This window comes from Haliaeetus leucocephalus, unplaced genomic scaffold (genome assembly GCF_000737465.1).
Source record: "Haliaeetus leucocephalus isolate CR32 unplaced genomic scaffold, Haliaeetus_leucocephalus-4.0 Scaffold1014, whole genome shotgun sequence".
In the NCBI taxonomy this organism is placed as follows: domain Eukaryota; kingdom Metazoa; phylum Chordata; class Aves; order Accipitriformes; family Accipitridae; genus Haliaeetus; species Haliaeetus leucocephalus.
The window spans coordinates 679,043-695,094 of NW_010973450.1; the positions used below are offsets into that span (position 1 = coordinate 679,043).

The 16,052-nt window shown below is 45.2% G+C and overlaps 2 protein-coding genes across 2 annotated transcripts in view; one reads left to right on the forward strand and one right to left on the reverse strand.

Moving 5' to 3' along the window:
* GPR87 (G protein-coupled receptor 87) overlaps nucleotides 1–687 on the reverse strand; it is a 2,284-nt gene extending 1,597 nt beyond the window's left edge. Inside the window, exon 1 of the mRNA XM_010584902.1 lies at nucleotides 654–687. Within this exon, the coding sequence (XP_010583204.1) occupies nucleotides 654–687 (34 nt within the window). The remainder of the gene's footprint in view (nucleotides 1–653) is intronic.
* The window catches only part of MED12L (mediator complex subunit 12-like), a 139,160-nt gene that overhangs the window by 62,863 nt on the left and 60,245 nt on the right, over nucleotides 1–16,052 (forward strand). The gene's annotated exons all lie outside the window — the stretch shown is intronic.

Sequence of the window (16,052 nt, forward strand, 5' to 3'; positions counted from 1 at the left end):
CGGCAGGGTGGGTTTGTGCGAGGAATCGTTTTTGCGGTATCCGAAGAAGGTAAATAGCCTGGCAATTCTCCGCAGAGAGAACCGGTGAGCCCGGTTAGTGAAACGCGAGAAGGATCTGAGTTCCTGGAATCCACCCGCCATCCCGGCGGAGCGGGGCGCTCGCCATGTTGCAGGCCGAGGTCTGCACTGCCCGTCGCCACTCTTGTGCGGGGGAGTGGGCAAAGGCATGTTGGGAACAAACTTTTAACCAAAATTACAGGGTGTCAGCTCTTGGCTATCTTGACAGAATGCAACTTGTGAGCTGGGATGGTTTGTTTATCAAGAGATAGGACTCTGGGGAGACTCTTTGGGCCTATTAAAACCCTAATTTAAAACTTAGCTTAGTTAAATGTATTCTCTGGGGATTTTAAGATGTCGTGTGTAAATGTTTGTGAAGAAACTTCAGGCTTATAAATTCTCTCATAAAACTATAGCACATTTTATTTCATATTGTTTATACTCTGAACTTGGCTCGTGTGGTAAACCTGGACTGACACCCATGGGGGCAGCACTTAGCCTTTTCTGAAATTACTTACTTCTTTAAAATGTTGGTAGGAACTGATAGTAATACAGTAAACACTTCTCAATCACTCAAATCTCCAACATTATTTTACCTGGCAGTTTTCCATAGGACAAATTGTACCCCATCATTTGCGCTGCTGTAGGTTTTCAGCTGAAATGCTTTTCAGGAGTCCCACTGGCAGCCGAAGATCCAGGATGCGGCATGGGCTGTGCCAGCATTACATTCTGGGGAAAATAAATTGGAATTAAAACCAAAGCAAAACAGAAGACCCCACCCTCCTCCTGCCAGCATGGAGAGGAGCTTTCTGCGATGAGCATCCTCCAGAATTCCCAATGGAAGGGCTGAGGCGTGCTGGTGTCTGATCTCTGGATACTGCACAGCTGTTCTGCTATCGAGGTCTTCATCTTCACTTACAGCTGGGCATCTGCTGCATTGTTGCAGGCAATCCTGCCATGTTAGTTTCTGTAAGCCTATCAGTTTCACTGTTAAAACTACTTCCCTTTCTCCACCTCACTAACAGAGCTGTGCTGGAGCTTTATTGCTGTCATATTTAGCAATGTTATTCTAGTTTCTAGCCTGAATGTCTCTGTGGCCACTTTCTGTCTCATATAGTCTTGTATCAGTGCCTTTCATTTGAAGAACCCGTCTCCATCTCTGATACTTAGCCCTCTGTGTGTTTCTTATTCTACTGAAACTTCACTTACTGTGATGAAGCAAGCCCAAAACCTTCTCATATTTCTGTAAGACTTGAAGATACCAGCCCTTCTCTGTATCTGCTCCAGTTAAGGTAATCTTCCTTGAATCCCATTGACAAATACTGTGCGCTGTTTTACAAATGAGGTTTAAAAAAAGCTTGTGGTGGTTGGGTTCCTTGTCACCACTAAAACACCTCATCTAACATTTTCTGGGATCTCACTTCCTCAGTTCCTCCTTTTGTCTGCACCAGGTAGGTAGCAAACGGCTCTGACACACTTTCTGTCCCCTCGATGCTTCACAGGGATCGATGCCAGTGTGTAGCCAGCTTGCTTGTTGTCCTTAGCTGCATGATCTTGTGGGTTTTTTGTGCCAGCAAACTTCAGTTCAAGTTTGTTAACTTCTGTAAAAATATGTCTTGTCTTCCTTATTTTGATTTCTTCAAAAAATTTGGACCAAACTTTGCAAAAACCTGGCCAAGAATGTTTTCTTAAATTGGTACTGCATTTGATAGTCTCCAGGCAGGTATTTCTACACCACCCTTCTCAGCTTTAAAAACAGGTTAGCGTTCAAGTATCTGCAAACATACCACCCCAGTTACTGCAGTAGGTGAAGTTTGTCTCCTAACTGCCAGAACATGCTGGTTTAATGGTTTCATGCCTTTGTTATGATCTGCCACTACAGCTGGTTTCCTATTCCTTGGTAAAGGCCCTTGACCTTATTCCTGACATCTCTTGCTTGGATGTCTTCTTTGTTTTTCAATCTTGGACATTTCAGTGATGGATGCCTGAGAGTTTATAATTTCTCACTTCTTGAAGTAAAAAAAAAATCCTATGTAATTATGAGAGGTGTGTGTATAACTTTATCCCAATTTGCTGGGTACATTATCGAAATTTTAAGTTCCTGTTCCTTTCTCATGGTTTTGAATGAAGTGCTTCAGAAGCCAGCCTACTGAAAAGCTGCAGAATCTAATTTATGCTCTGATGGCATTGTTCCAAGTAATTTTGACAATACTGATTTGTAAGACTACGTTCCAGATTATTGCTTTACTCTTGCAGTGTGCAAATGCATTAATTTTTCCATGCTTCACTTTCTGTTTACAAGTTTTGATATGAAAACTAGCAAAATAGTTCAGATTTCAGCAATTACACTAGGCCTGACTGCCTCTCTTATGGGAATGAATAGGTGATAAAATTACTGAAGCCCTTTTGCAGACCTAAACTTGTTTTATGCGATTATCACTGTGTTATAAACTGCGTTGAATTGTCACTAGATGGCAGTAAAGGAAATAATTACATTTTAAGTGTTAGAAATTTTAATTCTGATGTTTTAAGCTTTTTATTGGTTTAGCTTCTTGTCTGGCATTGTTTGCTCTGATAATAACTGGGGTCCCCAATGAGATTCTCAGGGCTATTTTAGATATTTTATTTTCCCTTGGTCTGAGAAACAGTAACCTATTGCTTTTTTGCTGTTGTTTATAAATTGCAGCTATCCTTTTTTACCCAGGAGGCACCGAGATCAAAAGAATATGTGATTTTATGAAAAGATGCATATCTATCTTCATATGCAAATAAGATGCTTATTTCCCTACTTTTCAGAGTTCCTTTTAAGTCTGCGTAATTCCTGGTCCTGGTCCCTGGAAAGCTCCCTGCTCTCAGGCTCTTCAGGCAAGTGCTCTCCCAGGTCCTCAGTCCAGAGAAGTTCATAAAGCATCAGTTGTGTTGCCTGGGATTTGAGGCAGTGCGACTGCTGGCTCCTGTGTTCCCATGCTGTAACCCTGGGAAATATGGCAGCGTTTGATGGAGCTGGGGTTTAAATCTGTGCTAAATGGACTTCTCATGTACTGTCAGTTACTCTAGGTCCAAAAGGGATTTGCTCTAAATCCTGTCAAAAAAGGCTTCTTCCTTTTTCCACCTCTGCATCTGTCCTTTTAGGTGGATGTTGTCACTAAGAGACCATAAAATGTAACAGCAGGTAGTATCTGTGAATGCCTCTTCATGTACAGACAGCCCCTACACTCTCCAAAGGTTTTATCTCTTGTTTTACATCAGAAAACTGGCAGATGTTTTCTGGCACTGGTGAGAAAGCTCCCTTGCTGCAGGGGATCTCTGCCTAGCTGTCTTCTGGTCTCTTCTTCTAGCTTGTACTGTTGGCGTTCCCGTCTGCATCCTGTGCTTGACTGTCAGCAGAGACAGGCCATCCACAACATCCTTAAGACTCTCAAGCCCCTATTCAGTGTGGATCAAAATTCAGTTTCCTTCCTCCTTGTGGGTGGTATTTTGGTTTTTGGGTACTGTTACTTGAATCCACTGGGCTCTTAGTCTGACTCTTGGCATTTAGCCTGTTGTTTTATAGCTGAAAACTACTGCAGAGGATGGACTGCAATCACTTGGACCAGAAATGGCTAGTCACTGTCACAGAAGGCTCTGCCTGGGCAGGCATGTTTCTTAGCATCCAGGCAATGTGTTACAGTCCCCAGTCTCTGATGGACTCACCAGTGCCTGTTGGGGTTTGATAGTGTCAGCACTGCTCCCGTGCTTGTCTTGCAACTCGACTGCTCAGGTGCAGGTCTGCTTATCTCCCCAGTCTATGCAAAACCTGTGGTTGCTGAAGCAGCCTGGCTGCTCGGTTGCTGGGCTCTGTTGTCCCTTATGGATGCAGCATGGGAAGGCGCTGCGTGGGTGACAGCAGCAGCATCCCATCTCGTACACTTTTCAAGTCAGTGCTGCTTACTTTTAGCGAATCCCATACGGGCTTGCTGATTCCTGCCCAGAGTACTGACCATGGGGGATCCCTGCCACATGCATCTTCCTGGCCAGTGAAGATGTGACCACACTCTAATTGCCCAGGGAAATCCAGGTCACCTGGAAGCCATACTGGGAGCTTGCTTGTTGTTCCTGCAGACCAATAAGGATCAAGCCTCTGAATGGATATCTCTACGTCATCTTATTCCTGATGGTTTTCATGTTAAAACATGTTCAAAAAAATCCCGACAAAGTATGGGTTGGAAAAAGAAAGCAGCAAACTCTTCACAAATGTTAACCATGACAGCTAAACTACATTAGCAGTGTTCTGTATCCTGCCTTGCTGGCACAGCTGAGCTCAGCAGAGAGGCTTTGGTGCGTGCATGGGGTGGAGGTTAGAGACAACACCTACTGAGGGCTGCCCTAATTATGTGCTAAAGACTTTCCCTTATGCTGCTGTAGTTTGGAACTTTAAAGTCTTAAACAGGTTTGTGCAGAGCAGCAGAGAAGTGCAGCCACGATGGCCCCTGCTGCATGGAGCTGGTCATGTGACAAAATTTTGGGATACACAGAGATGATCCTGCCTTAGGCTCACCAGTCCAAAGGTGTTTCCATAGTTTCCTGCCTAAGTCTTACCAGGCTAAGGGGTACTGTGGTAGACAGAGCACTTGGAGTAGCGTGGCTTCATTATTTACATGGTAGGGTGGGTGAGCAAGGCTCATTGGAGTAAAATCTGGTGTATCCCTGTACTCCAGAAGCTTCATTTTTTTCTGATAAAGACCACTATATTGCAGACTCTAGGAGTAAGAAGAAAGTTATCACATATGGAGAATTCACCCTTTTCCATGTGTTCTTTTGGAATGGGAGATGAAGACTGCCTTCTCTTTAAAGAGTATTTTAAGTTATTTTATAATTGTTCACTGACTATGGACTCTTGATAGTGGCTTTTTTACTTGTTTGAATGTGGTATTTCTGTGCTGAGCCGGGTTGGTTTTCTGCTCCTTGTCCAGTTCTCCAGACACTTTTCTTCTGACCAATTTCATCCTAACTAGCTGTCTCATTCTTCCATATAAATATATTCTGCTTGGATGGTTTTGAAGATGCACTAGAAGCTGCTCCTTTATTCAAGTAGCTTTTAAAACCATTCCCCTAAAGGCTGTCAACTGCATTAAATATAAGTACATACTGTTTCACAGATGAGGTAATCTTTTACTGCTAATGTTGATAGACTGGTTTATATGCATGACTGATAAAACCTCAGATGAGAAATAATAGGCTGCATGGCAGACTTCAGTGTCATATGGGTAGGGAATGACTGTATAGTTTTTCTAATGACTAAGGCTTTAAGTTGCCTCACTGTTTAAAGAGATTCTATATCCTCAACTCTAATTGCTCTTTTTTCATCTTATTTACAACTTCTTAAAAATGAGAAAATCCTCTTTGTGAACTAGACTAGATATTCTAGGTCACAGGGCTGCAGAGTTTTAAGTGATTTTTTTTTTTTTTTTTTTTTTTATTTGGGCACATAACTTTTTGATGTGTGGCTTCCTGCCAGTCAGTCTGCGTTCATCACCATAAAGTTTGGTAAATGACACAGTTAATGTAAACAATAGAAATGTGAGGCAGTTTATTAAATTTGCTGTTGGCTGGCTGCAATTATGTTCTTTTCTGTTGCCCATCAGAACCAAATCACTGAGTTAATTGTAAAGATTTAGGGGAAAAAAGCATCGGTGAAGGCTGCAGGGTAAGTGTACGTGTGCATAAAGCTTCTGCAAGCAGACAAGTGGAGCCTGTGTCCCTGCTTTCTTCTTTATTTCAGTCCACTCCTATACTGCATCACCTGAGCAAGCCTTAATGTTCAGTTTTTCCCCTCTTGCATCTACTTATCTTCCTTAGCGCTTTTCCTTGTTCACTAAAAGAGAGCCCAATCCCAATAACCAGGACATTACCACCTTTTCCTTCCTCGGAAGCCTCTGTTGAAAACTGTCCATCTCCCTTTTGGTAAAAGTGTATGTTAATGTACTCTAATGCATAGTGGAATAACTTGATGTTCCTGTTGGAATTTGTACCTACAGCAAGCGAGTATGCACCACTTACTCTCTTGTGCTTTGCACACTTTCTTTTTTTTTGCATTTTTCTAGCTGTCACATCCCCGTCCTTGGAACTGTGCTTCTGTGCCAGCTGTGCCAAGAGATGCCGTGCTGTCAGCAGCAGCACAAGTGGTGACAAGAACTAGCCTAGCGCCAGGGTTTGTGTTAGTCCGAGACTCCTGTGCACTGCAGGACCGCAGCCGCTTGTGTTCAGATGTGATCATATACCAAGTATAGTGTCTTTTGTCTGCAGTGGGGCTAGGAGAGCTGAGGTGGTTCAGCCTGGGCCAGAGGAGGCTCAGGAGCTCCTACAGTCCGCATGGCTACCTGGCGGGAGGGAGCCTGGCTCTTTCTTCTCAGTGGTGCCCTCTAATCCAGACAGGAGGTGGTGGGCACAAGCTGGGACTCAGGAAATTAGATCTGAGCACAAGAAGATGCTTTATTACTGTGCAAGTGGTCAAACATGGGTGCAGGTTGCTCGTGGAGGCTGTGGATCTCCATCCCGGGAGACACCAGCCCTGCAGCCTGGTGTTGCTGGCCCTGCATGTGTTGGGATGGGGAGCTCCTGGGGCTGGCTGAGCTAAATGGTGGTGTCCACCACCCTGCATGTCCGACTTAGCCAGAACTGGCACATGTTGGCTGCTTCAAACTGGGAACTGCTTCAACGTGGGCTGGCTGGGGAGAGGGTGAAGATAGCCCTCTGTGGGGCTTTGTGCCGTCGGCTCCTGGTGCCTGCCTTCCTGGGAGTGTGGTGGTGGAGGGGCATGCAGACAGTATGTGCTAGTTCCCTGTAACGCAGTAACGCTGCCATGCTTACCTGACTGAATTGCAGAGAGGCTGAAAAATAACAGCTAGGGTATAACTGTCTTCAGCTGTGGCTTACAGTGCTTGTCTGCTTACATCCAGAAACAGGAACCACTGCCTCTGCTCAGAAAGCTTCTCGTCTGCTTCAGTATCTAGTACAAAACCCCCTTTTTGGTTTTCAGGTTCCTCCTTGAACTTCCCCCTCAATTCCAGCCTAACTTTTCCGTCACGCATCTCTGAATGGCACAGTGTCCTGTGCTGCGGCGCAACGTGCGTCCATCTGCCTTCAGCTGGTAGAGCAGCTTCTCTTCTCTCCAGGATCCTATCCTGTCCCTGCCCTATCCTATCCATTTGTCTTCAGTAGAAGACACGTGATGCCAGTGGTTAGGGAGCCTACCTCCCCATGGAAACATCTGCCGAACACTGAGCTGCCCTCTGTGTCGGTACGCATGTGGGAGAAGCAGTCCCTCCACATCCGCATTGAGACACGCTTCCTTCCCCACAGTCACTTTGCCCAAGAGGTGTCTCAGAAAAATTATCTGTACACCATTCTTGTAACCTACAGAGCTTCCCGCATGCAGTCGCTTGCTAAAATTTGGGGTTTAGTCTTTCCTGGTTCTTTGTATATGACAGCTAAAAGTACTATGTATATTTTCAGTGCCCATGCTAGATTTACCTTGCATCTGAGTAACCAGCTAAATGTGCTCGTTTATGCTTTCTGCATCAGTCTCTACCCATGCTTTACTGCAGATGTTGCCTGAAATCTCACATTCATTTTGCACCTGTAACTCAGTTGTTTTACACTTGCAGGAGATCCTGAACTGGGTGTAGCAGAATGCTGCAGTAAGCATTAAATAATACTGTTTAATATGCAAAAGTCTCAATTTTGGGGGAATAGGCCCTTAGGATAACATGATTTCCTCACTTAAAAAAATTAGAATTATTTGGACATATCTAATTTTCTCAAAGTCACTTTTGGAATATTTATCCAAATGTAGCCATTAATTTTTTTCTCATTTCAAGTGAATGATTATGAACCCTTATTTTCCCCTATGTGGGATAGCTCTGACATGAGAGCTTTTTGGGATGCTGCCTGAACTGTCAAGTTCTTTTTTTTTTTTTTTTCTTTTTTTTTTCTGTCTGTTGAACTGTTCCTCATTAAAAGTTCATGGATTAGTATTACTTACTTTGAATCAGATTTTCTATGCAGAGGTTACAAAATCTAGTAAATGTTATTAATCATTACTGTAAGGCTGTTTATTTTTTAAACTTATTTGCAGAACCTAAAGATGCATGAATTCTCTTTCCTCTTGAATATGCATCATAGTTCCTAAGTGATGTTGAAGAAATGCTTTCCAGTCCTTTCTTACATTAATGACAAGCATGTGCATTTTTCATGACCAAAAAGCAGAAACTACTGTCACACATTTATTGTGGGTCCTGGTCTTGTGTATTGTGCTTTGCTCTTTGCAGGCTGACTGCAGCAATTGGCTGTATGCAGGCTGGTCTTTTCTGTAGAAGAGGCCAGCGCTTTGACTGTCATTTCTAAAGCAGTGTAGTATAAAGTGTAGTGCTAAAGTACATCTCCTTTAGGCTGCAGTTGCTTTTACATGAAGAGTTAGGAGAGAACTGCCAACAGAAGTAGTATCCCATTGGGCAGCAAGTAAATGGCTGTTGGTGGAAGACGAGCTATGTGTTGCAATTGCTTGCCTTTTTTTTTTTTTCTTAAAAAAAAAAAGAGGAGAGCACACTGCAATGGTTGGCAGAGTTGGGATAATTAATGTTTTCTCAGTATGGCAGCCTCTAATTAGATGGGAGGAAAGGATTAACTCTGGAATGCTTCTTTCTAGAAGATGCTGCTGATGGTTGTTTCTGGTTGCACAAAACCTACTGATAGTGGAAGCTGTATTGTAACCCTATAGAGCTGCTTTCTTTGAACCCCCATTAAGAACATGCCATGCAAGTTGCAACTTCCACGCGCCGCGCTCTCAGCAAGCTCGGGTGTAGGTGGCAGTCCCGAAGTGCTGAGCAGCGTGGTCCTGGCCTCTCCCCTGGCACCGCTGCCTGCTGTCCAGTTAGCCTCCACCTGCAGTCTTTTCAACTCCTTCCTGACACCGTCTTTTGCAGTTGATCATCAGCTCCAGCTCTCTGCCCAGAGCAGCATCAGCTGCAGCTGGCTGACCAGGACCATGTCTGGTCAGGCAGTGAGTATCTCCAAGGATGGAGACTCCACAGCCTCTCTGGGAAACCCTTTCCAGGGCTTGATCACCCTCGCAGTTACTAAAAAAAGCACAAACCAAAACCAAAACATCGCCACCAACAAAACCCCCTATGTTCAGGTGGAACCTCCTGTGTGTCAGTTTGTGCCCACTGCCTCCTGTCCCGGCACTGGGGACCACGGACAGGAGCCCGGCTCTGTCCTCTTTGCATCTTCCCTGCAGGTATTTGTACACATTGATAAGATCCTCCTGAGCTGCCTCTTCTCCAGACTGAACAGTCCCAGCTCTCTCAGCCCCTCCAGTACATCAGGTGCTCCAGTACGTTAGTTGCCTTTGCGGCCCTGTGCTGGCCTCCAGTATGTCCCTGTCTCTCTTGGACTGGGGAGCCCAGAGCTGGACCCAGCGCTGCAGGCGTGTGTCCTCGCAGTGCTGAGCCGGGAGGAACGATCACCTCCCTTGACCTGCTGCCCATGTTTTGCCTAATGCAGCCTGGGAGGCTGTTGGCCTGCTTTGCTGCAAGGGCAGGCTGCTGGCTCACGTTCAACTTGTCCACCAGGTCTTTCCCTGCGGAGCTGCTTTCCAGCCGGTGCCCCAGCATGTCCTGGTGCAGGGGGCTGTTCCTCCCCAGGGGCAGGACTTTGCACTTCTGCTTGCTGGACTGCGTGAGGTTCCTGCCGGCCCATTTCTCCAGCCTGTTGAGGACCCTCTGGATGGCAGCACGACCCCCTGGGCTATCAGCCGCTTCTCCCAGTTTGGAGTCATTTGCAAACTTTGTCCTGTTTCCACCCCACTGGATTACAGCTCTTTTGCTGCTTGGAAGACAGAGTTTTTCTCTCTCACGAGGTCACATTTCTAGTCTTCCCTTCCAAGGGGGTGACCAGAAGCAGGTTCACATTTGCATGTATTTCTCCAGAATAACTTCAACTTTTCCCTCTTTTAATGTCTTCACAAGCTGCGCTCCCAGCCTTTCTGTTTGGTTCTGCTTGTGTTTTTGTGGGCTCTGTTTTTGGCACAACGGGCAGCATGGAAATCTTTGGCAAATAATCACCCTTCAGTTCCACAGGCTGTTCCTTAATTATCCAGTGTGCTTTATTATCCTGAAGTCATAGTCTTTTAAATTTAAAATTTTATGGACACAATAGTTTGGGCAAAAAGCAAAAACTGGTTATTAAGTTTCAGCATGTGGTGCTTGGGTGGTCTTGAGCTCCTTCCAGAGGAGCTGGCTTCTGTACAGGTGAGCAGGCAGCTGGCTGCTCTGCTCAGGGCTGCTGTGGAGCGCAGTGCCACGCAGCCGCTCCACGGGTTGCGCTGCAGCACACAGAGCTCCTGAGGGGCCTCCGCTCTGCAACGTGCCTGCAAGGCGAAGACTCTCTTGGGTGTCAGGCTAGATATGTTGGAGCTTTTTCCTGAAAGTATTAGCTTTTAGGTTTGATAATTGGTGTTATGCCATGAGAAACATTAAGTTAAAAAGCTCATAATGAAACTAAAAACAGTTAAGGTGTTGCTTGGGTCACAAAGAAAAAAAGTGAAGATACGTGATTGATCGCATTACACCTTCATCCATTGTAGCTCTGGCTATTGTGCATCTGTCATGTCTTGCAAATGCTACAGGGGATACTGTGAAAGAATGTCTTGTGGGGAAAAAAGAATTATCATTGGTACCTGCACGTAGGCAGTGCCATTTAAACTTTTAAGTAATTCTAGTCTCACTTTTAGGTGTTTTACTTTGCATTGAAACAATTTCTATTGATTTTTTTATATGCAATTCTAATTCATATTGCAAAAGGACAAAAAACTCCTCATCCGCTGTTGTTTTTTTGTGCTTTAGTATGTATTGCTGCGACACAATTGACCATGTTAGCTACTTGCAGCAACCCCGCTATTTCAAAGAGGAAGGAAAAGGACATGGGGATTTTGGGGTATGACTGGGAGAAGTTCAGCCTGGTGCAACCCTGATTTTTCATGAGCAGCCTGGCGAGTTCCCACTCTGTCTGCCGTTCTCAGAAACGGACAGACTGCAAATCCTGGGCAGGGTTTCAGGGTGCTGGCTGTGGAGATCTGCTGCTATTCCTCTGACCCAACTGCTTTGCCAGCTCTTGGCTGTTCCTTGTGTAGCTGCAGAAGCTGCTGGTGAGGTGAAGGTGTTACGAGCCCTATTTATACTACTCATCATCAGTTGTGACTTTGATATGTCACTGAGATTTTCCCGAGGGAAAACAAGAAGTAGTGGTTATGGTATTATCTCATGTGAGGTTCAGTCTTAGTCAGATGTGGAAACCTACTTTTGTTTATTGTGGGTGCAATTTTTTTTTTTTTTTTTTAAGATGGTATGGTAATTTTTTGTGTTGGGAAGGATTAAGACAGCTGAAATGTAGGAATTAATACCACTGACTTCCTCTAGTGCTTTCTTAGCAGCACTTGGGTTAGTCTCTCTTTCAGCCTGGTTTCCTACAGAGCCCCGATAGCTGACAGCAGTATGGTGGATCTGTAGCTCTTGGTTTATGTCATGTGCATTTTCACTTAGTTCCAGACTTTTAATAAATATTGCACACTTCAAGTTTAATGCTACAATCTTGCTGTGGATGTCTTGACTGGCTTTTCCTAGCGCTCACTTGGTCGAAGAGGAGGTCTTTCTGAACTTTGTGGTGCGAAAGTGAGCAACGGACTTGCCATTAAAAGAGGAGAAGGAGCTTCCCCCTTCAGTCGTTCCTGGATATATCTCATCTAGGGCTATGTGCGGCGAGTGGAGTAGGCTTCCTGGTAGAGAGGGAGCATCTAGTCTCCGAAGGGCTGCTCTGGTGTCGGACCAACTCTGCACTGTGACTTGTTGCCTCCCTCCCAGTGCTCGTTCCCTGTCTGGCCGCCCTGCCCAGGTGTCTTCCCAGCTCAGCCGTGCTCCCAGGATCCGTGTGGCCACGTGGCTCCCGATGCCCCAGTGCTCTGGGAGCTCTGGTGCTCCAGCACCGCGCCGGGTGCGTGCTAGCGCACGACGGGCTGTGGGGTGCAGGTGCTGGGCGAGCTGGTCTCCCCGCTCCCTCCCTGCCCCGGGGGGGCCCTGGCAGCTAGGGAGGGAGCTGAGGGTGAGACAGCAGCGCTGAGCTGGGAAAGGCAACCCTCTGTGGGGAGGGAGGGAGGGAAGGAGGAGGAACTGGCGGCTGGTGCTGCTGAAAATCTACTTTTTTTTTTTCTCATGCGTCCCTAATGCAAACAAACGCTTTCTGTTTCTGAGGTCCCTGCACATCCTTTGGCCTTTCTTGCCTCCTCTGCTCCCCTGCTCTCCTCTCCCTCCTGCAAGAGCTGACCCGTGTCCTCCATTCCGGAGGGGTTGTCCCCAGGTGCTGCTGGTTCCCCCCCACCCCCCCAGGGAGTGGGGAGGGAGGAGAAGGTCTGGCTTGTGCGGGAGAGCCAGCTGCCTACCCAAAGGGTAAGGTGTCCGCCGGAGCAAGCTCGTAACCAGAGAAATGCTGGTTGCTTTCATGTGATCCGGGGCCTGTACTTCTGGGAGTGAATCAGTGACATCAGCTGAATGCTTGCCTGAGTTTCCTGGTTTCCCTTTTTAAAAGAAGATTGCAGAATCTTCTTTGAAAAGATGGAAAAAACTGTGAAACACCACCAGAGTTTCCAGACCAAGCATATATAATGAGAAAGCAGATGTCTACAGTCTCTATAATGCACAAACGGCAAGTCATTTTTTAACGTAGGAAAACTTTAATTGCACTGCTACTTTCAGTTCTTTGTAACTAAGAATAACCTTTTCAATCTAAAATACTCATTAAATGAGATAGGTTTTTGAAAGTGCCTTATATATTTCCCAAACTTTGAGACTAATCAGACATATAGCTTGTAAGTTGCTTTGAGACTAATCAGACATATAGCTTGTAAGTTGCTTGTTCGGAGCTATGTGGTTTTTCCAGTGAACCTGACAAGTTTTAACATGATCTGAGTGAAGTATGAAGGAAGAGAACCTTTATTCTGTATAATATAATTAAGAGAATTCAAGTATGCTTGCCTTTACTGAAAGAGGTGAAAAGGAATACAGTACAAACCTTTTATATCAAACTCAGATGTTATAGTTACTGAATCTTACTTTATATGAATTAAGCTCTGCCAGGAAGTAAGTTATTGAAACCATGAACCCTCCTGCACTTCGATTCATGTCTTAGAAGGAATCATTAGTAGAAAACCATTTTTTTGCTATTGGCAAAAAGATAACGAGTAACATTTAATGAATGAATAAAAGGTTAGTAAAGTCGCGCTGTTTTGAGAACTTTTCACACTTTTAATTGATCTGATACTCAGTTTATGGTTCCAAGTCTGGTTTTCAGCAACTGCATCTTAATTCCTGTCTTCTTTTCACTTGAGGGTGATTAAGAGCAAGAAGATTCACAGAACGACTTATCAAACGCCTTTCAGATGGTCAAAGATCACTTACCTGTCACCATGGTCGCCTTCCGCTTGTCTCTGAGCTGCATCTCGAAAGTGCCTTAGACTCCTCCAAAACGCATCTTGAAACTACAGTAGGCATGAGAGTATTTCTTGCGATAAGGTAGTTAAATAAACCATATCTGGAAGTAAGCTTTTTTGCTTCCGATGGCTTTTTTTGCGATACCTGATCAGAGAGTCAAAATTCCCCTGGCCAGGAGCAACTGGAGCAACTGGCTTTCTCATTCCTGGGAATGACTCACATGCCAGGGTAGGTGAGCGGTGCGCTCCCGCTCACTTCCTGGCTCCGGAGCAGCTCAGGCGCCCAGGACGCAGACAGTGATTCACCTGAGAGGTGGGTTAGTGCCTGTTAAAGGCAGCAGCCTTCGTGCAGGGAGACGTTGCAAACAGTCTGAAGTCGTGTTTTACAGCAACCTGTGCAACCATGCCTGTGCCTTTCGGATAATATGGTTTTGTCTTCAGGGTGAATGTGAATTTAGTGTGATACTGAAGAACCTTGTGCTGGATAGATGCAACTATCTGCTAATTGAGATTATCTTGTCAATTATTAATTTGACTGTATTTAGACATCTTTAATGTTGTGCTTTGAACAGATCCTCTCTTCTAAATAGCCTGTAGGATGAAAGCAAAATGTTAAGTCTGTAACTAAATATTTCAGCTAAAATGACTAGACTGTTTACTGCATACTTTTTACTGTTATGATGTTCTTTAAGACTCTGACTGTGAGCCCACTGACTCTTGCAGTCCTGCTGTCAGTGGTCCTGGGTGTACACACATTTAGAGCAAGACAATTTAGTGCCTTAAGAGCATTGAAATAATCGTGGGAGTAGTTATATCAGGACAAAATTTTGCTTCGTGTCCATAGATGATGAAGTGGTTAATTTCCCATTTCTGCCACCTTCTTAACAAAAAAAAGCAAATATATATCTCCCTCATTAAATCTTCAGGAGAAAAAGAAAAATAATCTTAGTGCTACGAGAGCAATGGCTGCCAAGTCACTTTTCTCAGACTGCTCTGTCTGTTTTGCCTGGACTTCTCCGTATGCATTTTTTTCTTTTTTCCTCAAATCTGAGGGACTGAATCCCCAGCCCCCCCCTTCTGAGACTGGACAGCCTTTTGCATAGGTGCCCTTGACAGCTGCATGGAACCCTGTGAGGAGGCAGAGCAGGACCAGGACTTACCAGCTGCCTCCCCATAGTGGTGAACAGCTTCCTCTGGCTCTGTGTCCAGGGGGGGCCCTGTGCTACTTTCCACATTTCTGCTAGTGGGCAGACTGTAAAATTCCCACTTGCCTCAGGACCTCTCCCTTGAATCAGGTACAGTCCCTGATTGTAGGAGACTTCTGACTCGGCTCATCTTTGAAGACCAGGTTTTGCAAGGCAAAACAGATAATGCCAATGAAGCCAGCAGGAACAAGTGTTACACTTCTGTCGTATGTTTTCAGCTTTATTACAACAAGCTGCCAAAGTGATCTCAAACTGGATATTCTGACATTAAGTGATGGTTCCTGTTGCATGCACATGCTGGAGTGCACACATCGCATCACCTGAGGATGGAGGCTTTTTCTGCAGTTAAGGACAGGAGACTTGACGAAGTCTCTGCCTCTCTCAGACCTTGTACATGGCTACGTAGGACAGCATGTGCCAGCTACCATTTCACCTTCTTTCAGCTGTCCTGTGTGCTCCAGTGTTTAGCAGCTGCTTGTGTTTTGTTCCCCTCCCAACTGCTTGTCCTGTTTCTAGACTAATGGTGCATTCTGTTTTTCCTTTCTTTGGTTCACTTCCTCCGTGGCTTTCAGTCATTTTCCACCCTAACTTTACTTGTGGTGATCTAGTTCTGTGTTCCGAGTGGAGCCTGTGTAAGAGAGGAGTACGTGCCTGACTGATGGGCTTGTAGGCTGCTCCTTCGAGCTGAGAAGTTATGCCATGGAGAGGGCAGTGAGAACCACCCTGGGATCCGGTGGTAAATGCTATCAACAGTTAGTGCAGCTCAGGAACGGTGCAGCTCACTGCATAGCCATGCAAACAGCTTGATTTCTCAGCATTAAATCTCTTTTAAGGTGTTTCTCTCCTATCTCTGTAAATCACTGTCTTTGCTCTCTGTTAAGTAGGGGACCTCATTCTTCCTCTGGGGAGTGTACAAGACTGTTTGTCTTGCCCTTTCTCCTGTGGCTGTGTGGTAGCTGGGAGGCTCCAGAGCTATGAGAATATCTGCCTTTGTTCATTGCTCTTTGGATGGGCCTTGTACTGTGAGCTCTTTGGTTGACTTTCAGCATGATCTGGTTTACCTGAAGACAGGGTGCTGTGCATATTCTGTGCTGATTTTGGGGTTAGCTTCATCTCCCTCCTTTTGAGAATTTGGGGGATTTAATTTAAATCTCTTTGTTTCTTTGCCCTTTTGGGGATTTCTCAGATCTATTCTCCAATACCAGATGTTTGATGCTGGAGTCAGACCTGTTTATACTCAGCTTTGCATCTTACCTTAGCATCACTTTTTC